General features: G+C 43.0%; 1 protein-coding gene across 3 annotated transcripts in view; it reads left to right on the forward strand.

Moving 5' to 3' along the window:
• The window catches only part of Zmynd8 (Zinc finger MYND-type containing 8), a 596,751-nt gene that overhangs the window by 128,258 nt on the left and 443,108 nt on the right, over nucleotides 1-25,385 (forward strand). For all 3 annotated transcript variants that reach the window (XM_068388417.1, XM_068388414.1, XM_068388416.1), the window contains exon 3: nucleotides 17,679-17,854. In XM_068388417.1, the coding sequence (XP_068244518.1) occupies nucleotides 17,679-17,854 (176 nt within the window). The remainder of the gene's footprint in view (nucleotides 1-17,678; nucleotides 17,855-25,385) is intronic.

A 25,385-nucleotide genomic window follows, 5' to 3' on the forward strand; every position in this document is an offset into this window, starting at 1 on the left:
TGACTATTCAAAGATATCGTGTATAATCAGGGATGTATCCGTAGATAACCATAGATATCTGGCCCCCAAATAGACTTAACCCAGTCTAGCAATACAAAATTAAAGCAATTTCATCAATACGAGTTCACTACAAGTACAAGCTAGGTTTAAAAATCCATGCATTGCATTTTGTATATTAAGGGTTCTAATTCTTAACAATGTGAATTAGGAACCCCTACAAATTTTGTCAAATGTTTTTGAAAAATACCTCTTTTTGGAGAATGTATACACCAAGGTCTATCTTAATTCCAGAACCAACTTATACACGATGAAAAACATGGGAATTGACTCCAACATTGTGAGTTTATTGCAATTAGAAGCTAGAATATGAAAAAAGTTTAGAAATTGGCGGCCATTTTGAAAACTGTCATGGCGGCCATACTATCCATATCTATAATGTCCAACAAGTGAATTTATATTTATCTGTATCTAAACAATCTATTTAGACTTGTTGGACTATTCTAACATGCAATCAGCAGGGTGTTGCACATTTTCTGACTTTGGCTTCCTGACAAATAACCCCATTTCTAAAGCTTTTGAACTTCTTTTGGTAAAATGTCTAAATAGGTATGCTGAAAGTAATCATCTGTTTCCTACTATGAAATGTGTCTTTTGCAAAGGCCTTGGAGCATGTGATTTAATTTTTACAATTTCCAGTGCTGTACAAAAATCCCTTGACTGTGGTGTAGGGAATTTGTAAGATTGGCTTTGATTTTAGCTCTGCCTTTTTCTCTTAATCATGATCCCTTTGTTTAAAACTTAATAGATGAAACTAGTTTGGTCTTATCTTACAGCATTATTGGATTTTTAAGTAATATATTACAGATTAGTTGTTGGTGCGTGCCATAATTACTATTGTTGTGTAATATCTGGTGTTCCTCAGCGTAGGCTTCTTAGCTCATTACTTATCATGCTATTTATGCATGATATGTTGTTTGGTCTAGAAAAGAAGCTTGGCTGCATATGCAGATGACACTGCTCAAAACACAAAGTATTATTATAAGTAGGTTAAGGACAGTGGTTCTCAACATCCAGATCTTTATATTGACAGTGTCTCTTTAACTATATAAAACTCATTTAAAACTCTAGGTGTGATTATTGATTGCAAATTTACTTTTGAGAAGCACGTTCGGTTAGATTCTTCTTGAATTGCATAAAAAGTTGTTTTTAATTGCACAAAATTGACTATTGAGAAAGTCTCAAGATTTTCAGTGATCAGCTTATTCTTTCATTTGTTCCAACACAGATACAAACCTTCGCTATTTATAATAGGGTATTACTTTCGGCACAGCTGAAAAATGAGCCATGATAATTTTAGTGAGGGATAACTACCACATCCGCTAGTTAGCGGGTGGGGGGTGAGGTAGACAGGCTACCCCGCTCACTCACACCTCTCGGCTGAGTAACCACTTTACTTTTTGGCTCAGTAGAGGACGGACATGCTGTCCTTCTCTCCTGCAAAGATTGGCCTTTATGTTTTTCGTTTATTTTTATTTTTGGTTTTCTTGTGTGTTTTCATTTATCTTACATATATTTAAGTATATATATGTATGAATGGAAATATACATTGTTAGATACGTGTAACTTTAGTGCTGTTGACATCGTATCCAACTGCCTCCGCCGTAAGGTTGTTGTCCTTCGGCAGGTTCTCAACATTGCCGTGTGTTTGTTTCATCACAGAATTAAAGTTTATAACAGTTCAGCTCCCTTTTGAGGAATTATCTTACAAGGAAGGTGACTTATTCCCCGAATAGTGTATTTTGTGCAACAGAGCTTAAATTGTAATTGATTACAACATTCTCTTTTTTTTTTTTTTTTTTTTTTTTTTCTCAGGTAACAGTGACGTAGTACATATGTGGTAGCTTGTGAGCTGCCCTCATTACGAGGTAGCATTCACTGTCAACCTTCACCTTGATGTTCCTCCTTCGAGGGGAACTTCTCTCTCTCGCGAGAGAGAGAGTGATTTTTGTTACGCCTATGCTTTTTTCCCATAGAGCTGGGATAAAGCTTTACTTTGGCTATGTCCTCTTGTGGGAGAACTTCTCTCTCGTTTGCGAGAGAACATTTTTTACGTCTACGCTTTTTTCCCATAGAGCTGGGAGAAAGCTTGCCTTAGGCGATGTCCTCCTTTGGGAGGACTTTTCTCTCGTTCGCGGGAGAGAGTTTCTTACGCCTACGCTTTTCTCCCATAGAGCTGGGAGAAAGCTTGTTTTAGGCGATGTCCTTCTTCGGGAGGACTTCACTCTCGTTCGTGAGAGAGAGATTATTAAGCCTATGCTTTTTTCCCATAGAGCTGGGAGAAAGCTTTTCTTTGGCGATGTCCTCCTTCGGGAGGACTTCTCCCTCATTCGCGAGAGAGATATTTTACGCCTATGCTTTATTCCCATAGAGCTCGGAGAAAGCTTGTCTTAGGCGATCTCCTTTGGGAGAACTTCCCTTTCGTTTGTGAGAAATAACTTGTAGGAGCTTGCTGATCCACCAGGGGCGGTGGCAGAGCTTTCTCCGAAGCAGGTTATCCCTATGATTATGGTTCTCCTTCAGGAGCGAAGCGAGAGCCTTCTCTTAAGCGACTTTCTCCTTCGGGAGAACAAACCTCTTATGCGGAGGTGTTATCTTGAACCTGCTGGTTCTCCTTGACCCTTCGGGGTCTCGTTCAATCACCCTTTGGGCTGGCGTGATCGTTTGAGCCTTCGGGCTCTCGTCATGTTGATCCTGCTGGTTCTCATGACAGTAGGAGTCCTTCGGGACTCCGCTCGAAACCTTCGGGTTTCAGTTACGCTGAACCTTCGGGCTCTCGTAACGATGGTAACATTGAGGCTTCGGGAACATGTGCCATCAATCATGCCGACCTTTCGGGGTCTCGTGACAGAGGAACCTCAATTCCTCGTTACGCTGATCCTTCGGGGTCTCATAACATTAGTTATGCATAACCGTTGGGCTCTCGTATCTTTAGTCACTCTGACACTTTGGTGTTTTGTGACAGGGAAACTTCGGTTTCTCGTTGCGCTGACCCTTTGGGGTCCCGTAACATTAGTTACGCTGAACCCTTGGGCTCTCGTAACTTGGTCACTCTGACACTTCGGTGTTTTGTGACAGGGAAACTGCGGTTTCTCGTTGCGCTGACCCTCGTAACATTAGTTACGCTGAACCCTTGGGCTCTCGTAACTTTAGTCACTCCAACACTCCGTTGTGTTGTGACAGGGAAACTGCGGTTTTTCGTTACGCTAACCCTTCGGGGTCTCGTAACTTTAGTCACTGACACTTCGGTGGTTTGTGACAGGGAAACTTCGGTTTCTCGTTACGCTAACCCTTCGGGGTCTCGTAACATTAGTTACGCTGAACCCTTGGGCTCGTGTAACTTTAGTCACTGACACTTCGATGTTTTGTGACAGGGAAGCTTCGGTTTCTCGTTTGCGCTGATCCTCCAGGGTCTCACAACGCAGTTCACGCTGAACCTTTGGGTTCTCGTGACCATAGCCATACTTATATGGCAGAGTTTGCGGACTCTCGTGTTGACCGTTCCTGCTCACACAACACAGGCTATCGTGAACCTTCGAGTGGACGTAGTAGTGAGTACTCTCGCCACTCTGAGAGCTCTTACGCGCACGACCGGTTTGGCGTGCGTGGCCAAATTTACGCACACGACCGGTTTGGCGTGCATGACCAAATTGGCACGCACGATCAGATTAGCATGCACAGCCAAATTGGCGCGCACAACTGGATCGGCGTGCACGACCAAATTGGGTCGTACGTCCAGTCCAATTTGGCGCGTAGGACCAAATTGGCGCTCACAAACGATGTGGCGCGTACGACCATATTGGCACGCATGACCATTTTGGCACGCATGCACGACCATATTGGCGGGCGCGCACTACCATTTTGGCGCACACGATCGGATTGGAGCGCACGACCATAATGGCGCGCACACACTACCAACTTGGCACGCACGCAATCAGTTGAAGTGCGCGAACAACTCTTATGACAGAGTTTTTCAGACTCGTTGCACGAAGTGCTCACGAGTGAACAAGAGGTTTACTCTCATGACAGAGTCTTCAAAGTCTCGTCTCGTGAATTGTTCGCGCGCGCCCATCGTCATCAAGAGTTTTACTCTGATGACAGAGGGATGCCTGCTTCCTAAAGGTTTACGAATCTCTACAGGTAACGTATCACGATTCCTGGAAATTCCATCAGGAATTAACGACAGAGTTCCTGCGGGCTCTCGGCACAACATCCCTTAAGGTCGTGAGAAAGGAATTCACAAATAGATTCTAAACTCCTAGGTTCTCATCCGAATATCTGTTTCCGCGATCCAGAGTTTTCTGAAAACTCAATGGTCGACCCCCCATCCCCCCCCTCTACGAGATGGGTCTTCCAAAGGTGTGACTTTATACGTCACTCTACACTCCCAGTTGATTACTATATCAGCTAGCCTGGTTTCGCCAGCATCGATCCTTTCGTTTTCGAACGAAGCACCGTCATCTTTCCTCCACCTTCCTACTTCGAGTGGTTGGGTTAGCAGATGGAAATGAGTTGGGAATGAAAATGCTTTACATTGCAGTTCATTTCCCCTGGCAGGCCTTGCCTGAATTAGACGGTAGTTTTCTCAGTATCGAGAAAGCGTTCGATGGCAACCTCTTTAGGTAAGCGGTCGATGGCAATTATGTCTGGCCTTCTTGAAGCAAACCCCCACATATGAGACTTCACCCTTTTTCGGGAGACTCATTCCTGAGAAGTTTTTTTTGCAAAACTTCAATAGGTGTTAAAACTTCATGAAGGCTGTAAGCCTTCCCGGAGCATGCACTCTAGCTAAGACAAAACAGCGAGGTTATGGTCTTAAATTCGGTTCTACCGTTTGATGATGGCAGCCTCCCCCGTCATTGTACCCTGGGTATAACAACTTGCCTTTTTACACGACAGTCTTCCTAGACTTTCTATTCTTTCCCTACAGGGTTATTGTTTCAAACAATTAGTCCTGAACAAAAATTGTTAGCTGACGTTAAAAGAACGATAGCAACAGCGTGGGCATCTTTTCATTACGTTACGAACGTTTCAAACCCCGCCCACAGGTAAACAGACATCCGTTTCTGTGTAATGAACACTGGCTAGCCCCTCAAATAAAGAGAACATGTTTGAGAACATATTCGCTCTCATTCAAGAAAATATTACAGTTAGTCAACGATCAAAATTAATTTGGCAATAATGTTGCGATTCGTCGCACATACATTATTCCCACAATCGGATTCGTTGCAAATGTTTCCTGGAGGCAGAGGATACGCATGTGCTAGCGCAAATGGACAAGTACATATATGCGTGCAAGCGATATTTCTGCCAATAAGGGCTATATACATCTTCCAATTAGAACTCCGTTCTATTAAGTTGTATATTTATATCCCTTACTGAAACCAGGTTATTCAGTACATTACTTGGCTACTTTTCTGTAGCCAGACATACGGCATTTACGTTCTGCCTTCTTATAGGCATTTTTTCCTTTCTCCCGATCGGAAGTCTTAGTGTCCTACAAAGGCTTTGGCTGGAAACTTCTCAGAAGCATTTCTATTTCCTAGTAGGGAACATTTAATATAAATGCTAGTTTACCGATCGGAGACGGAGAAGTACGAACGTTTTTTGTCCTAAGAAGGAGAAACCTCTGTTACGAACGTTTCCAACGTTCTCCAACTGAGTTCCGGACACGACTTTTAAGTCGAATTACGCATGTATACTTGTCATGCGCACAGTTCGGTGTTACTACTCAGTAGTACACGTATGCTCTCTACCCACCCAACAATAGATTGAAGATACGTCTCAATCCCCTTTTGGGTTTGGTTGGATGCATTCGGTGATTACCGTAGTCTCTTGTCTGGAAAGCGATCTCTATGGAGATTCACAATTATAACATAAGCTGTACTGATTAACTGGTTTACCATTTGGTATCGGTCTTATTCGGCCAACCACACTGGATTAGTGGCAGTTGGAGGGAGAACAGGCTGTTCCTCTTCGTTGTAAGAACGTGCAATTGGTTATACCTCTCGACATCATCTCGAGGTATGTGTTTTGCTATGCACCCCCCCCCCACCGCTGGACAATCCGCAGATGATGGGGGCAGACGAGAGCTTCCGCAAAGAGGCCTGTCTTCCCGTCTTCCCTCTGGACCTGATGCTCTCTATAATTCATCAAAAGAGAGAGAGAGAGAGGGGGGGGGGGCGCATATGCCATACCATTCCATCCTCGTCTGTTGGTCCGATTCAGAAAGGTACTAACATTCACCTCTCTTAGAGAACCATCTAGCAGTACGAAGCCTTAGATGGACAGAGGACAACTAGTTGCCCCCATCTGCTCGCGTCATTCCTGGTATAGGAATGTGCTTGCAAAACCACCCTAGTGTCTTGGAATCATCTTGTATCCAACAAAGTCTTAACTTTGTGGGGTTCCCGACTGTGGTTATGCTCGCAGCGGCCCTGATCTTCAGGCTCCCACTCGACCGTTCCCCAGGACCTCAAACAAGATGTATTCCAAGATCGGTGGGGCGGCCTAGAGGTGTGCCTTGTTTTTTCCCCCATTCAGATTGGTGAAAAAGTCCTCAGCCAAGTCAGGATAAGCAGGATCTTATCAACGACTCCAATAGCTTCGCTATGGCATCCCGCAGAATGGTTCCCAACCTTCTGCAGCTCCTGACGGAGCTCTAATAGCTTTGCTATGGCAACCCGCAGAATGGGTCCCGAACCTGCTACAGCTCCTGACGGAGTTCCGTGGGATCTTCCTCCACGGCACGATCTTCCAAGTAGCCACATGCGAACACTTTCCTAAGCCGTAGCTTTGCTTCGACTTCTCACCTGGGACGATCCTAAACCACCCCTCTCAGAGAGGCCTTTCACAACAGGTTACGGAAAAGATGTCTAGGCACCTCAGACCCTTTTCAGCGTCGGTCTTCTAGGCGAAGTGTTCGGTCCTTTTTGACTGATGTCGTGGTAAGGGATTCTCTCCCATCGATACCTTTACTTATGCAAGTGTGAGATAACTTGTCCCCCGTTGGATCTCAACCTCTTCCCGGGAACGCGGTTCGGGTCCTTCAGTCTCTGAAGGCCCCTCTCTACAAACCGTAGGCCCAGCAGCAGATCGCTTCCTTACACGGAAGACGCCATTTCTACTCACTTGGGCTTTTGACCAAGAGAGTTAGTGTGTTGTACGATCCAACCTCTGATGTCTCCTACCCTAGGAGACGGGGAGAAGTAATCCTCAGCGGCGTCCCTGAGTGGATTGCCAAGACTCAAATTCGAGTGTGCTGTACCCTAGGTGCAGCCCATTTCGAATAAAGTGTCTTCGTTCGGTAACCGGTTATCCATCAACTGGGGATTTTCCGAAGTGAGGAGTCTGTGGGGTTACCTTAAAAGAACAATACCAGCTCGCGCCCGCGTGTCGGCACTGTTGACCAGCACCGGGAAGGTCAAGAGGAGGACCTCAAGGATTTCCTTCCCCTCTGGGATCGGAAGGCAATTGAGGTTAATCTTGATCTAGACTCTCCTCCATCCTAAGACCCAGAGCTCGTAACGTCACTGGCATTGCTACGTCCCTGGCTTTCAAGAAACTACTCTGTGGTACAGATACTTTAAGTGGGCATGTGGAAGCGTCAATCGACCTTCACGACCCACTACCTGCAAAGACGTAACCCACAAGAACATGGAGACCTTTTCCATTGGTCCTGTGGTGGTCGCAGAACAAATGGTCTAAACACCTCAGGCTCCTTGATGGACAAGTAGCAGAGGGTTGAGGGCTGAGGCTACCCGGATTAGTCTGGGGTGAATGAGTAAGAATGCCTGGCTCCTTTCTTCCTTTCACCTTCTCCCCTCTGGGGAAAAAAGCTCTGCAAGCCTCAGCATAGCTGACCTCACCTCACTGCAGGTAAGGCCCATTTCCCTTGTGCCTCCTAAGTATAGAAGAATACTTTGTTACGTCCCCAATACCTTTTAGAGGGAGGGTATTGGGTAAGTTTTTAAGAACAATAGGTTTTGTACTCGAGTTCCTATGTTAAAGACAAGCCACACTGTTAGTTCCACTCACACACAAAGCTTCTGGAGGCCGCTATCAGTGCAATACTTCATATCGGCACTTGATTTTAGCGAGGGTAGGGTCCCTTCTACTCTCGATCACAGATCGAAATAGAGAGGACCCCGGGTCATGACCAAGGCCAGTTGGTGAGGACTTCCTCCCTCCTAAGAGTTAAGTCACACTTTTATAAATAGCGAAGGTTTGTATCTGTGTCGGAACAAATAACAAATTTGGAAATAATTTGTATTTTTCCTAGCATACAAACCCGGAGCTATTTATACAAATTGGCCCGCCACCCTGTCCCCCGAGAAGTCCTGCCATAAAGCAAAGTGGTTACTCAGCCGAGAGGTGTGAGTGAGCGGGGTAGCCAGTCTACCCCACCCCCCACCTGCTATCTAGCGAATTGGGTAGATATCCCTCTCTAAAATTATCATGGCTCGTCTTTCAGCTGTGCCAAAAGTAATACCCTATTATAAATAGCTCCAGGTTTGTATGTTAGGAAAAATACAAATTATTTCCAAATTTGTTATTTTACTATGTTTTGAGCATTGTTTTCCTGTCTGGTCTTCAGATGCTGACTTTCATCTTGATTTTTCGGATAGAAACTTGGGGTCTTTTAAATTCCTTATTACTAATCTGGATGTTAACCTTTGGCACCATCTGTAAGTTAGTTGTTTATGCATGTTGCCTAAGATTTTTCTTAATTTAGACCATCCATTGCATTTAGATCTTCCCAGACTGTACCATCCTTTATGTAGTACAGTACTACAGTAGGTATGCTGTTGATTTTATTCATGCCTTCTCCATTTTGAGGGTACTGTCCGCTATGGTGCTTGACATAACAACTAAGTAATCGAAAATGGTTTTATTTTATCTATAAATGCAGAAACATGTCGTACATGCTCTCCAGAAGTTTCACCTAATTATTTTTACAAATAATGAAGACAATGCGGTCTTTAAATGATGACGTCATCCTTACTGCGTCGTCTGTATGACTTGAGTTATACAGAATCATCTTTGCATGCTCATTTTTGCATATATATAGCAATTATTTCACATGTTACGAAATTTCATACGTCTGCTAGAGATGGAAGGCATTGGTAGAGGGTAGGTGAACGAAAACTACGATCTACTAGAAGACCAGCCAGAGTTGCCAAAGACGTATAGAAGTTTTGATGCGCGTGTGTTTGTTTAATTGCAGTTTGTATATACATTGTGTTTTCACAACGTACTTGTGAATTTTATAGCAAGGCCAATGTTACCTAAGGTTAAAGAAAGAACAAAAAGTAATAAGAGAGCAATAATAAAGAACTAAGAAGAGAGGGAAACATGAAAAAGAGTACAATGCTGGAACATTCTAACTAAAACTCTGGCAACTCATGACACCCGGACACCAAGTGTATTAGTAAACATAGGGTTTAAATACCTCGTTCAGGGAGCTTTCATGTAGGAATAAAGAATAAAAGTACAAAGTTAGGTTATCATAATGTTATTTTGATTTTTCTAAGAAAAAAGCAAAAATTTATAGCAAATCTTAGGGAGCTCACTACTCAAAAACATACTTATTCACACTTCAGTACATTTTTATCGGTTATTTAGTTTTCAGTTTTAGAGAGAAACATATAATTGAAAAGAAGAATAAAAATCCCACAATTTTGTGTGACAGAATTTTGATTATCCTTTTTATCTTTTTTTCATGATTATTTTGTGTCAAGAAGAAAATTAATAAAAAAAATAATAAAAATAAGAAAAGGGAAAATAAAATAATCTCACACAGAATTATTCGGTTTTTAAAGAAGTTTTGATGGTATGATTTTCAATACAATTTGTGTCATAGTAGTGGAGAAAAATGTACCTAAATTTTTTTTTTGAAAATCAAGATTTTTGCTAATAAATCAAAAAGATTTTGATCAAATGATTTGAAATTTGTATATGATGAAGGTATTATATGTTTAAAACATATAGAAATGGTGAATTTTGAATAAATATAAAAAAATAATGCAGGACATAGCGGATGGTCCCCTTAAAGCACAATGATAGCCCAAACAGTATTCTTGGAGTTTTATTCTTACTTTGACCAGATTCTGGAATGATCTCCATAATGTGGCTGTTGAATTGGTGGAACTTCAGAAGTTCAAACTTTGCAATTACTTTTATATTGACCAGGTTGACATACGTCTCATTGTGTAGTTTATATGTTTTGTTACTGATCTTAAATATTTTATAATTTATATTTATTACATACTTATGTGTAATGTATTTGCTATTTCTATATTTCTTTTCCTAACCACTACTTTTATGAATAGAACTTACCTGGCAGTTATATATATATAGCTGAGTCTCCGACTGCGGCAGAATTTAATCGAAAATCGCGGCAACCGCCTTGTGGTGGTGTTGTGGTTAGATGGTTAACAACCCTTACAGGGTGGTACTTGGAATCATTCCCATTTTCTGTTCCTCAGATTATCTCTGCCGGCCGAATCGACAACATCGTTGGTCCGCCTTTCAGAGTTTTTCGGATCGCTTTCCCTTCATCGCCTTTTTGGACTTCGTTTTTGGTGAAGTACACTGTGTTGGGATTTGGCAATCGTGTTGTTTTTGTTTTTTGTCTTTTTTCCTTTATTATCATGAGTGAGAAAATTCTTTATCGTGTTTGTGCGAATGATATTTGCAAGGTGAGGTTGCCGAAACTTTCGGTTGACCCTCACACTATCTGTATGGGTTGCAGGGGGTTTGAATGTGCTTTAGATAATAAGTGCAAGGAATGCGAGGTTTTAAGTGATGATGATTGGTTAGCTATGCAGCGCTATGTGCGCAAACTTGAGATTGATAGTTAGAAGAGCTAAATCAAAGTCAAAGTCTGCTAGTGAGCCTAGCTTAGATTTATCTATTGACCCTTTGCTTGTAACCCCTTTGGAAGGTATTCCTTCCCCAAATGTAGTGACTCCTGCCCCTTCTACAGGACCTGTGCCTACGGATGACCCTGGGTATGCTAAATTAGCTGCTGAATTGGAGGCCATTAAAGCGCAGTTGGAGGCCTTTAAAGGTAAGGGTGTAGGTGAAATTAGTGCTTGTGAAAGTGCAGTGGAGGTGGCGACTGATCGAATCTGTCATACCCCTAGGTCTAGACCTCTACCAAGCTCCCAGGACCAAGGGAGAAGGTACGTCGAAATCCGAAAGGGGGTGAGAGGTGCTTATCCTCGGTCAGTCGTCGCCTCAGACAGTCCTGTTGCGATATCCCAGGCTGCTCTTGACCGCCGTAGGAAAGGCGTGTCGGATACGTTTGTGTCTTCGCCTGATCGTTCTCCCAGACGTAATTGGCGTTACGAATCAAGACCAATGAAGAGAGGGTGGAACCGGGACGTGCAGTCTCGCTTTCCCTCTCCCGGTTCGAGTAGCAGAGACCCTCATCCTTCGGAAGACGATTTCGATGTTCCTGTTAAAAGGGCGAAACAGAGAGTCCTTCGCCCAGTTAATCCTGCTAGACTCCCTGCTTCTTCTGCCAGCGCTCCCAGTCAAGCCGTACGACAACTGCCGTCTTCGGCACCGCGAGAGCCAGCGGAGGTTGCTAAAGCTTTCATGGTTGTTATGCAGGAACAACTTTCATCGTTAGTTAAAGCTTTCAGCCACCCTTCTCAGTCCGTCAGACGTAAGGACGTCTCTTTGCCTGTTAAGAGATATTCTTCTAAGAGAGATTTTAGTATCTCTCCCAAGAAACCTCTGCGCACTTCGTCGGCCGTACGACAACGTACACCCTCTTCATCGGCACGCTGCCAGGAATTTCCTTCCCCCCTCTCCCGGCGCCAGGACGATACTGCCTCTCGTTCTCGGCGCCGTGACGATTCCGTTTCCCTTTCGAAACGCCTGGACGTTACTGCCTCATTTCTTAGGAAACAGGATGAATGCAGTCTGCATTTTCAAGGCGACGGCAGCCTGCATCTTCAGGACGCTTCCGTTTCTCGTCATCGTGACGATACTGCCTCTCGTCATCGTGACGATACCGCTTCTCGTCATTGTGACGATACCGCTTCTCGCCGACTGGATGTTAGCGGCGCTCGGCGCCAGGATTCAAACGGCTCTCGCTGCCAGACTGCTGGCAGCCCAACTCTTCGGGATGTTATCCTTGAGCAGGACCTCGAAGATATTTCGGAAGAGGAAGAAAAACCTGCCGACTATTCTAGCGATTACAAGGTTCTTTCTCGCTCTCTTTTGGAACTTTATGGGGAGGAATTTCAACCTTCGGCCCCTCGTTCTCCTCAGTCTCAATTTACCAGGAAGAAAGCTACTAAGTCTTCGGCCTTCATCAAAATGAAACTTTCAATTTCGGCCAGGAAAGTTCTCGCTAAAGTGGATGATTGGATGAAGGAACGGAGACAAGCTGTCAAGACCACCTTTTCTTTTCCACCGTCTCGGCTTGCTTCCAAGGCTGGTATGTGGTATGAGACAGGGGAACCTTTGGGGTTAGGAGTGCCTTCCTCCTCCCAAGGTGACTTCTCGGCTCTTGTGGACTCAGCAAGAAGGCATGCTTTAAACTCTGCCAAGGTGATGTGGTCCATGTCGGAGCTTGATCACCTCGTCAAGGGAATTTTCAGGGTTTTCGAGGTTTTCAGCTTCCTGGACTGGTCTCTCGGGACTCTGGCCAGGAAGTCTGAACTCCTGGAGGACACGAAGGACCTGACGAGTATCATGTCCTGCATGGACAAAGCTCTAAGGGATGGAGTTAATGAATTGGCTTCCCTTTTCTCAGCAGGGGTCTTAAAGAAGAGGGCCCTTTTGTGCTCCTTCACCTCTAGATCTGTGACTGTTGCCCAGAAGTCGGAGCTACTTTACGCCCCTTTTTCACGTCATCTTTTTCCTGAAGCTCTGGTCAGAGATATCTCCCTTTCTCTGGCTCAGAAGGCTACTCAGGACCTTTTCTCTCGGTCGGCTAGAAAGACCTTACCTGTTGCTCCTGCTCCTCTGAAGAAGGAGGAGAAGAAGTTTCAACAGCCCTTTCGGGGCAGGATCTTCTCGAGAGCGGATTTTAGGGGGAGAAGACAAGAGTCAGGGCCAAGGACCAGCAGGGGTGCGTTTAGGCCCCGGTCCAAAAAATGAGATGGAAGTCCTCCAGACACCAGTAGGGGCAAGACTGTCTCGTTTTTGGCAGTCTTGGAAAAGGAGAGGGGCGGACACCTGGTCCCTCTCAGTCGTCAAGGAAGGTTACAAGATCCCCTTTTTAAAGAAACCACCTCTCTCAGACTCTCCCCTGGCCTTAGTGGCTCAGTACACCGACGCGGGGAAACGAGAGGCTCTTCTGGAGCTAGTCGACCAGATGTTGGTCAAGGGAGCAATAGAGCCAGTTCAAGACCTCGCCTCCCCAGGCTTTTACAATCACCTGTTTCTGGTTCCCAAGAACTCGGGTGGATGGAGACCAGTCCTAGATGTCAGCTCTCTGAACGCCTTCATGGAGAAAACAAAGTTCTCCATGGAGACGACTCAGTCAGTGCTGGCTGCAGTTCGTCCAGGAGACTGGATGGTTTCTCTCGACCTGCAGGACGCTTATTTTCACGTCCCCATTCATCCGTCTTCGAGGAGATATCTGAGGTTTGTGTTCCAGGGCAAGTGCTTCCAGTTCAGGGCACTTTGCTTCGGTCTCAGCACAGCTCCCCAAGTTTTCACCAGACTAATGGCGAATGTGGCAGGCTGGTTACACCAGGAGGGGATAAGGGTCTCCTTCTATCTAGACGACTGGCTGATCCGGTCACAGTCGAAAGAGAAATGTCTGGAGGACCTAATGAAAACTTATACGATCACTCAGGACCTGGGACTCATCGTCAACTGGGGGAAGTCTCAGACCGAGCCGAATCAGACTATTCTCTATTTGGGGATAGTTCTGAATTCAGTTCTTTTTCAGGCTTCTCCCTCCCAGGAGAGGCAGACCAGGTGCCTGGACAAAGACAAAGACTTTTTGAGGAAGCAGGAATGCTCAGCGAAGGCGAGGATGAGTCTGCTGGGAACTCTATCCTCCCTGGAGCAGTTTGTCCCTTTGGGGAGACTGCACCTAAGGCCTCTGCAACACTTCCTCGCAAAGGTTTGGAACAGAAAGATCCAGGAGGACACTTTTTCTTTTCCCATTCCGACAGAGATCAAGGATCTTTTAATGTGGTGGCTGGACCCAGCTCTGTTGGGAAAAGGGATCTCCTTGTTCAAGAAGAACCCCGACCTAGTGTTATTCTCAGACGCGTCCGAGTCAGGCTGGGGAGCAACACTAGGGAACAAAGAGGTCTCAGGTATTTGGGAAGGGAGTCAGGTCAGTTGGCATATCAACAGGAAGGAATTGATGGCCATTTTGTTAGGGCTCAAGGCCTTCAAAACCTCGGTGTCGGGAAAGACTGTGGAGATCAATTCCGACAACACCACAGCTCTCGCGTACATAAGGAAGCAAGGGGGAACTCACTCCCTCTCCCTGTTCTCAACTGCAAGAGAGCTTCTCCTCTGGGCGAACGAGAACGAGACCCAGCTGTTGACAAGGTTTGTTCAAGGGCAGAGAAACATCAGGGCAGACATGCTCAGCAGGAGGGGACAGGTCCTTCCTACAGAGTGGACTCTCAACCCTCATGTCTGTCGGAGCCTCTGGAAGTTGTGGGGCAGACCAGTAATAGACCTTTTCGCCTCCGGTCTAAACAAGAGGATCCCCAACTACTGCTCCCTAGTCCCGGACGGGGAAGCTGTTGCAGTGGACGCCTTCTTGATGGATTGGACGGGGCTGGACATGTATGCCTTTCCCCCGTTCAAGATCATCAATCTGGTTGTCAGGAAGTTCGCTCTCCTCGATTCGGGACGAATGATACTAGTGGCTCCATTCTGGCCTGCGAGGGAATGGTTCACCGAAGTGGTAGGGTTACTGATGGACTTTCCAAGAAGACTCCCGGCAAGTCCAGATCTTCTCAGACAACCCCACTTCGAGAGATTTCACCAAAACCCCCTCGCTCTCAATCTGACTGCCTTCAGACTGTCGAGAAGCTCGTTAGATCTCGAGGCTTTTCGGCACAAGCGGCGAAAGCTATTGCCAGGGCAAGGAGGATCTCTTCACAAAGAGTCTACTAGTCAAAGTGGGAGACCTTTAGAGCTTGGTGCAGGAGGCGCAAGGTTTCCTCGTCCTCTACCTCTCTAAGCCAGATTGCAGACTTTCTTTTGTACCTCAGGCAGGATGCTAAGCTGGCTGTATCTACCATTAAAGGATACAGGAGCATGCTCTCAACCGTCTTTAGGCATAGAGACTTAGAGTTATCTCAGAATAAGGACTTGCAGGACCTCATTAGGTCTTTTGAGACAACGAAGCAGGTGCACTTAAGACCCCCTTCTTTGAACCTGGATGTGGTGCTTAAGTTTTTGTGCTCCAGGAAGTTTGAGCCTATCTCGCAAGCTTCTCTGCGAGATGTGACTAAGAAAACCCTCTTCCTTTTGTCTCTAGCGACTGCCAGGAGAATCAGCGAGGTCCAGGCAATCGAGAAGCGTGTAGGCTTCACCCTAAATGGAGCGGTTTGTTCCTTGAGGTTCGACTTTCTCGCCAAGAATGAGAACCCTTCGAAACCCTGGCCTAGGACTTTTGAAGTCCCTAACCTCACGAATCTAGTAGGTCAGGAACAGGAAAGCCTCCTCTGCCCGGTTAGGGCTCTCAAGGCTTATTTGGCCCACACTAAGAGCATTAGGGGTGCTTCCAACTCCTTATGGTGTTCAGTGAAGGATCCTCAAAAACCCCTGTCAAAGAACGCTTTGTCCTTTTTCCTGAGGGAAACTATTAGGGAAGCCCACCTCTTTTGTGAGGAAAAAAACTTCGCCCTGTTAGAAGTACGGGCTCACGAAGTAAGGGCCATTGCTGCTTCGCTGGCATACCGGAAAAATATGTCAGTTAAGCAGATCATGGACGCAACGTTCTGGAGGAGCAACTCTGTCTTCGCTTCTCATTACCTCAGAGAGGTAAGAGTGGACTATGACAAGTGTTATACCTTGGGCCCATACGTAGCTGCGGCTTCTGTATTAGGCAAAGGAGTTACTACCCCCACTCAACCTTAGTTTATGTACTTGTATATGGGTTTGTGTTTTTTATGGTTGTCTGAGGTCCTCGTCCTGTGGTACGGTTCCCTCAGTCCAGATAGATAGTTTATATCTATTTCTGCAAGGTTAGATGGTTAGCTTTAGTAAGGTTGCAGGTTTTTTATATGGGAAGGTAGTTTTCTGAAGTCTAGTCAAGTTGTTGGTCCTACCCCTTTGACAGACTCGATTGAGTTGTTTGCAGCGTAGCAGGTCTACTCCTGGCTGAACACTCCTAAGGGAAAGCGACTCTAGAGGCAGTTACCTTTGAAGTCAGCTACCTTAGCAGGTAAGGAATTAAGGTGTTTGTTCTCCTACAACTCTTTTGTTGTTTCCCCAACTATGTTTTTCTGTCTGTTTCCCTCCTCCAAATGTGTGAATCAGCTATATATATATAACTGCCAGGTAAGTTCTATTCATAAAAATGGAGTTTTTATGATAAAACAAAGTTTTATGAATACTTACCTGGCAGTTATATATATATATATTAAAGCCCACCCACCTCCCATCAGGAGACAGGTCGGGCAAAGATAATCTGAGGAACAGAAAATGGGAATGATTCCAAGTACCACCCTGTAAGGGTTGTTAACCATCTAACCACACAACCACCACAAGGCGGTTGCCGCGATTTTCGATTAAATTCTGCCGCAGTCGGAGACTCAGCTATATATATATATAACTGCCAGGTAAGTATTCATAAAACTTTGTTTTATCATAAAAACTCCATTTTTAGCTCTCAGCTTTTCTAACAATGGTTGTGACTTGGCTAGTAATAATAATTATGATAACAATTAGTCAAGTCATGAAAGGGATCAGCAATAACTTCATAAGAGGATTTTTATGGTTTTTATTCCATGAAGAATGCTTTTGAGCCTCATTCACTTAATTTAGATGGTTTAACCAGAAATTTAATGCTTGGTGAATTTTTATGAGGAAAAAATATTTCTTAAGGCTAGTTCAGCAGTGTCAATCTCATTTAAGTAGTTTTGTATGAAGCTATAGTTTTGCTTGGCTATTATCTGGAAATTATATACTGTAATAATCAAATGCCAACTATTATATCAAGTATTGAAATTACTAGAATTATTATTATTAAAATTATTAAGATAGGTTTATTAGAATTATTGCTATTATGAATATTATTAAAACTATTAAGATGATTAGAGATAAGTATTATTAAAATTATAATAGTTATTAAAATTATTGTTATTATTATTAGAATTATTATTATTATTGAAATTGTTAAAATTATATTAAAAATGCCTGGACCTCCCTTGTCCTAGCTTGAGTGGAGAGGGGCCTTGGCCGCTGATCATATAGATATATGGTCAGTTTCTAAGGTATTGTCCTGCTAGCTAGAGCATTGTCACTGTCTGTCCCTTCCCTCTACCATTCATGAACAGTATGTAAACCTTTGCTGTTCTGTAATTCTTAGAGTGTAGAACTAAGTCATATATTTTCATAGATATTTTGAATTTTTATTACAGTAGATCCACTTATTAATGAAATAATTTTCCTTATAGGACTATCAGAATGACAACTACTGTTGGGAATGCCATCGTGAAGGTGTATTCATATGTTGTGAAATGTGTCCCAGAGTATTTCATCTTAAATGTGCTGGGATGGAAAAGGAGCCAGATGAGGACTGGGCATGTAGCGAATGTCATGCTGTCATGCAGGCAGAGAATATTGAAAACAGGTATGTTTATTGAGTTAATTTTTAGAGTGTATTATTATGGTATAAAGTATCAGAACTATAAATTGGGACCTCTTTTGCTTTGAAAAAGTAGTTTGTTCCTACGCATATTGTCCTTATAGATAAGGAAATGACAAGACGACAATTCCGTGGCCTTATGGTGCATTAAATACACACTTCATGTACAGTACAGTACAGTACTCTCGCAGCGCACTCTCCCCCTTACTGCGTGAGGTCATTGGCACGGTGCGGGCTTTCTGAAAAACAGGAACATGATCAACTTAAGATACAATCAGGCTTGGCAGTTATTAGGTTTCAAAGTATCTACATCATAGTTTTCTACAAAATCTTTTACATTTAATTGATGGACATGAATTACTGTATATTGCATTTATCTATTAAATTTCTACCAATCATGTTATTTGGTGAGTGTCCCAATGACTATGAATTCAGTATCTGAATGATTTTGCTATATATACTGGAAATTTGCATTTTTGACCTTCCCAAATGCTTCAATTATTACTTAGTTATACAGTAATCTGCAATTTAGTCCTTCAGTTCAGTAATGTGTAATTAAACTTCTCAAAATCATCGTACTTGAATGTGGAAATAGCTAAACCTGTGTCGATTTCAAATAAAAGTGGCTTATGATTCAATTGACAACTAACATAAGGTTGAACAGAAGTTTTGTTTGCTATACAATTTAAATCCAGTGACTCTTCATCATCGGATCCCTCTTCTTGGATTATAACTTCATGAGTCTTCTTCAAATGAGGTTTCATCATTTGCGGTATTCTTGTATTTTTTTTGGCTTGACCACTGGACACCCTGTCATGGGAGTTGCTCTTCACCTTGTGCTTGCACACTGATGCTACTTGGCCAGGCTTGCCACATTCATAACAAGTAGCATTTCTCAGACAACAGCCCTGTTCTGAATGGTTCATCTTGCCACAGACCTTATAGTTTTCTCTTCTTAGCCCATTAACACTTTGAACCTTCTACTTCAAGTATGCTGCTTCCAGATTGGATAAGGCTGCCAATAAATCACCCACTGTATTTTTGTGGTAATGAAAATGTGATAACTTTGCTTTGAAATATGGTTCACTCCGAGCAGCAAGTAACAATTTGTATTTAAGAAACTTCCTTGCTTCCAAAGTCACACAGTTTGGGTAACTTATTCAAATCCTTGAAAAATAATTTATATGTGTCTTCTTTCAATTTATTGGGGTCTTGAAATTCAGCCAAATATTTGACAATTGTCTTTTTAGGTTTGTACAGTAACTTCAGGGTAGTTTTCACTTTGGTAAGGGAGAGGGCTAATGCCGACCCAGGAACAATCAAGGCAATAATATCGTCAAAATATTGAGTTGGAATGTGAGTTAAAGTCAAGCTTACTTGATGAGATTCATCAGTAATCTCTTGAGCTTGGAAGGCAAAGGTCATTAATTCCAACCAGTTATCTAAGTTTTGTGACTGGCACAAGCTTTTGCAAACGGTCTTCCATTTTTTCATTAAGCCTGTAATTAAAAGTAAATGCTTGAAATCAACTGTGGAATTAATAATAGTAATGCAAAATTCAGTTAAACATTAAAACTTACTTAGACTAACTCGGTTATTGCCACTGAATTTCGGCAGCAGTTGCCTAAACTTGGGCTACTTGTGTAACGGAAGGCCATTTCATTCACAGATCCCATCCCGACTTCACCGACATACCTCTTTTGTGGGCTTAAGGTGGATTAGATACACACATCATGTGGAGTGCTCGCATATTTATTGTCTCTTCGCTGTGTTACAGATGATGTAATCTTTGACTCATAGTGTTACTGTTCTTATCAGTCGCCCTTTTTGTATACTGTTTACATCTTTCGTTCTTTTTGACCGGGGCCTGCAGCGTTACAAAGTATAAACATAGTAATGTCTCGCAATAGTAAAGTTTTGCTTTATCAGGGTTGTGCGTGGGTCAGTATTCCTACCCACCTGCTTGTCAGAGGCTCTTCACTCTTCTGCTGCCGTAATGAGTACAGACCTACTGCTGTGACCTAACCAAAGGCTTTGATCTTTTACCTTTCAGAAAGTGAATTCTGGCTCTTATGTATAATGGTTTTGAAGCAAAAGATTCGTATTTGCTGGGATGGGATGGATGCTGCAACCAGTTTATTGCTAAACTGTCTGTTGATCCACTCTCTCTGTGCTTCATGTAGGTGACATGGTTGTTAGCTATCATCCTGTATGCTGAGTGGAGATCATGGCCTCCTGTGCAGTGGCAGGCATATGCTTTAAAAGAGAAGAAGAAAGGTAATCTTTCTCTGGTGTCCATTTAGGCAACGCCCAGGAAGTCTGCTCTTTCTTTCACTCATCGAGTATGACTGCTACCGCGGCTTCTGTACATACACCCCTGGCTTTGTCCCTCCCAATGATGCCTTTGACTTATGGAATGCTTGAACCTCCTTAGGTCTGGCAGATAGTCTCTCTGTGTCTTTGTGAAGGGAGCTGGTAGCTGTGGCTACCTGGCCCCCGGTATCCCCACTGCCAATATATCCTGTGGTGATGCCTGTGATGAAGAATGTCTGTGATGTGACTCCAATCTCAGTGATCTCAGTGGTGATTCCCAGTTGATCCCCTAACCCAAAAGGACTTTGTTCCGATAAAAATACAAACTATTGTCCTTTACATAGGAGAGACAAGAGCCGAACTGGAATACACAAGAGTTAAAATTATATGACTAGCTGTAAACAAGTGGTCGGTAATTACTGACCGGGAGCGGGGATGCTTGTAGAGATATGGAAATGTGTGGGGGGAGGTTGTAGAATCATAATTGTGCCATCTTTATGAGTGTGAAGGAGATGGTTCCTCACCTCTTGTGCCAGACCTGCAGAGGACACTACTGCTGTCAGGATTGTCCTTATAACGAGCGTTTTGAGTGGTCACCCTCCCAGTGGGTGTTGTATGGCAGGAGGAGGAAAAAAAAGTCGAAAAGGAATTCTTCTGATTCCTGGTACGCTACCCTTTAATCCTTTCCTGTCAAAAGAAACTGTTCAGTTAAGAGTGGTGGCTCTTTAACTCTAGGACAAAATTTAGGTCAATAAGACTTAACTGTTTCTCATAGCGAAACATGAGGGGTAGAGCTATCCTGGGGGGAGTCTAGTAGATTGATGACACCCTGCGTACTTTGTTGCCCTCCTTGCGACTACAAGGTCCTCCTTCCAAGGAGCGGTTAGTGGAGGTGTTCTCTTTGAAGGTACTGCAGGAGAATGTTGCTGCTCCTGTCAGAGATGTCATCGGCTTATCTCATTTAAGAGCAGACATGAGTGTGTCTCTCCTTTTTGGGCTCATGCCTCCAAAGCAGACCACCTCCACCTCTTGAGATTGCCAAAGGAAACAGGTCTCCTAAGTGCCCTTCCTCTAGAAAGCACGATTCTACGACAGCCTGTGATTTTGGCTCCTAAGTATCCCAACATGCAAGCATGTTCACCCTTAGTGAGCGTACTAGCTGTTCGGAGCATGTACTTGTTCCTCAGTGTGTACGCTAGCTGCCAGGGCAATCACAGAGGGAGAAGCGTACTCTCACCTGAGCGCATTCACAAGGTTGCTTGCTATCTTGTCTGATCCCTCCTTACCTAATCCTGAGGAGGTAACATGAGCTGCAACATGTGCTGATGTGCACTCAACCTCCTAGAGAGAGGGAACATGGGAGATACTTCACTCGCATCTCGCCAACTCGCGGTCAACCCAGACGTGCTTCATCCTCATTCGCATCGCCCAGATGTGCTCCAACAGATCAAGCCCCATTAAGCAGCGCTTTGCTGGTGTGCAAGATACCCTTAGAAATGACACAGGATCCTAGACTTGCACCTAGGACATGCACTGCTCAGTGTGATCATCAAGGAGATCCTCCTAGGGTGGAGGGTCTTTCCTCAGAAAGGACCAGGGCAAGTGTTCCCAACGTGCTCTCCCTCAGTTCAAGGACGTGGGAAAATTATTATTATTATTATTATTATTACTAGCCAAGCTACAACCCTAGTTGGAAAAGCAAGATGCTATAAGCCCAAGGGCTCCAACAGGGAAAAATAGCCCAGTGAGGAAAGGAAATAAGGAAATAAATAAATGATGAGAATAAATTAATAATATATCCTTCTAAAAACAGTAACAGTGTCAAAACAGATATGGCTTATATAAACTATTAACAACATCAAAAACAGATATCTCTTATATAAACAATAAAAAGACTCATGTCAGCCTGGTCAACATAAAAACATTTGCTCCAACTTTGAACTTTTAAAGTTCTACTGATTCAACTACTCGATTAGGAAGATAATTCCACAATTTGGTAACAGTTGGAATAAAACTTCTAGAATATTGTGTAGTATTGAGCCTCATGATGGAGAAAGCCTGGCTATGAGAATTAACTGCTTACCTAGTATTACAAACCGGATAGAATTGTCCAGGGAGATCTGAATGTAAAGGATGGTCAGAGTTATGAAAAATATTATGCAACATGCAAAATGAACTAATTGAACGACGGTGCCAAAGATTAATATCTAGATCAGGAATAAGAAATTTAATAGACCGTAAGTTTCTGTCCAACAGATTAAGATGAGAATCAGCAGCTGAAGACCAGACAGGAGATCAATACTCAAAACAAGGTAGAATGAAAGAATTAAAACACTTCTTCAGAATAGATTGATCACCGAAAATCTTGTAAGCCTTTCTCAATAAGCCAATTTTTTGTGCAATTGAAGAAGACACAGACCTAATGTGTTTCTCAAAAGTAAATTTGCTGTCGAGAATCACATCTAAAATCTTAAAAGAGTCGTACAAATCTAAAGAAACATTATCAATACTGAGATCCGGATGTTGAGGAGCCGCCGTCCTTGACCTACTTACAATCATACTTTGAGTTTTGTTAGGATTTAACTTCATACCCCATAATTTGCACCATGCACTAATTTTAGCTAAATCTCTTTTAAGGGATACACCAACCCCAGATCTACATTTAGGGGATGGAATTGATGCAAAGAGAGTAGCATCATCTGCATATGCAACAAGCTTGTTTTCTAGGCCAAACCACATGTCATGTGTATATAGTATGAAAAGTAATGGGCCAAGAACACTACCCTGTGGAACACCGGATATCACATTCCTATACTCACTATGGTGCCCATCAACAACAACTCTTTGAGATCTGTTACTTAAAAAATCAATAATAATGCTAAGAAACGACCCACCCACTCCCAACTGTTTCAGTTTGAAAACAAGGGCTTCATGATTAACATGGTCAAAGGCAGCACTAAAATCAAGGCCAATCATACGAACTTCCTGACCACAATCAAAGGATTTCTGTACAGTATTGGAGATTGTATGAAGGGCATCACATGCTCCAAGGCCTTTACGAAAACCAAATTGCAAACTAGGGAGTAGGTGATTACCTTCAGCAAACCTATTAAGACGTTCAAAAACTATAGATAATGTGGAAGTTATGGAAATTGGGCGGTAATCAGTGGGGCTTGAGCTACCACAAACACATTTACATAGAGGAGTAACATTACCAATTCTCCAACAAGTGCTAAAAGCTCCTCTTCTTGCTAACTTGTGCAAAATAACAGATAACTTTGGAGCTAAGAAATCTGCTGTCTTTATAAAAAACAAAGGAAAAATACCATTTGGGTCTACACCTCCATAAGCATCAAGGTCCATCAACAGAGCTTTAATCTCACGAGATCGAAAAGCTAAACTAGTTAGTTTAGCCTCAGGAAAACAGGAATGAGGAAGTTCAAGTTTTTCATTACTCTGTTTACTGTCAAAAACATCAGCCAAAAGGGTTGCCTTTTCCTTTGGACTGTGAGTGACTGAGCCATCTGGTTTAAGTAGAGGAGGAACCGTTGCATCTACACCAAAGAGTGCAGATTTAAGGGTAGACCACCATTTATGTTCCTGAATTGTACCAGAACAATCGTATGTTGGAGCAAATATTCCCATAAGAATACACTGTAATTTATATAATTCGTTCCACACCCCAAAAACCTATAATAAATCTTTAATGAATTACTACATTTAATTACACATAATAACATAACTGCATAATATGAAAGAAGGATGTAAAAAAGATAATTATAAAGAAATAATAAATAAAAAATGTGCTTTTATTGCCACTTTACCTTAGAGACAGGCCAACACAGGTGTAGGATTTGCTACGCCAGGAGGAGCCAGACGATCGGCGAGAAGGTAGACATGGTGTTAACATGTTCTTTGAATAAATACTCTCTCTCTCTCTCTCTCTCTCTCTCTCTCTCTCTCTCTCTCTCTCTCTCTCTCTCTCTCTCTCTCTCTCTCTCTCTCTCTCTCTCTCTTTTCTCTCTCTCTCTCTTCTCTCTTCTCTCTCTCTCTCTCTCTCTCTCTCTCTCTCTCTCTCTCTCTCTCTTCTCTCTCTCTTCTCTCTCTCTCTCTCTCTCTCTTCTCTCTCTCTCATCTCTCTCTCTCTCTCTGTTAGAGACGTCTATTAATTTTTTTCTGAGAGAGAGAGAGTGAGATTAAACTAAAGTGTGTTGTGTACATATGATTTTTAACAAGGTCAACGAGTAGAAAGACACTTAAATGTAACTAGAAAAGCAATATCAGCGAATCTGAATTCCAATATTAACTAAAACAAATATTGATACAAACACACTCGTGTGCGTATGCGCAAACACACACACATGCAGGCGACACGATCGGCGAGGAGGTAGAGATGGTGACTGCGATAACGTACAGTAATTTACTCTATGGAAACTTTAATCTAACTTAGCTTATTTATTATTTTTTATTTTTACATTTCATATTTTTTACATTTATGTTTCTTTTGATTTTTAATTTTCATCACTTTCAGTGACGAGTTACGGTACGTTATCACAGTCACCATCTCTACCTCCTCCCCGACCGTCTGTCTCTTACTGTGTAGCAATTCCAGCACCTATGTGTGTGTTTGTGCATACGCACACGAGTGTGTTTGTGCATATGCACACGAGTGTGTTGGTATCAATATTTGTTTTTAAATATTTAACTTAGCCGGTGAATATATAATAGCTGAGCCTCCGGCGGCTCGACAGAAAAACACACAAAAACTCGCGAGCGATCGCTATGAAGGTTGCGGGTGTGCCCACTAGCGCCAACTATCGGCCAGATACCGCATATACATGTAAACAGACCCAATTTTTTTCTGTCGGCCTTAACGACAAGACGTATCAATACTCGCTGTATAACCTGGAGTTTTCTCAACATATTTGGTGAAGTACTTCCTTTTGGTTTGAGCTTTCGCAGTGCAGGTGTTTTATCTTCAACTTAAATCTTGAACTCGTTTTTGGATAGATTTAATTTTTGATGACTTTGGATTGTTTTTTGGACTTTCTTTGACTTTTAAATGGCCGACCCTTCCCTTAGTACGGAAGTGTGTTTTAGGCTTTTAGCAATTATCTTATCACGTTATAAATTAATTATAGATTTTCCTCTATATATTTTATATCTCAACCGCCTTTATTAGGCCTCATCGATTAGCTTTCCA

This window comes from Palaemon carinicauda, chromosome 15 (genome assembly GCF_036898095.1).
Source record: "Palaemon carinicauda isolate YSFRI2023 chromosome 15, ASM3689809v2, whole genome shotgun sequence".
Taxonomy (NCBI): domain Eukaryota; kingdom Metazoa; phylum Arthropoda; class Malacostraca; order Decapoda; family Palaemonidae; genus Palaemon; species Palaemon carinicauda.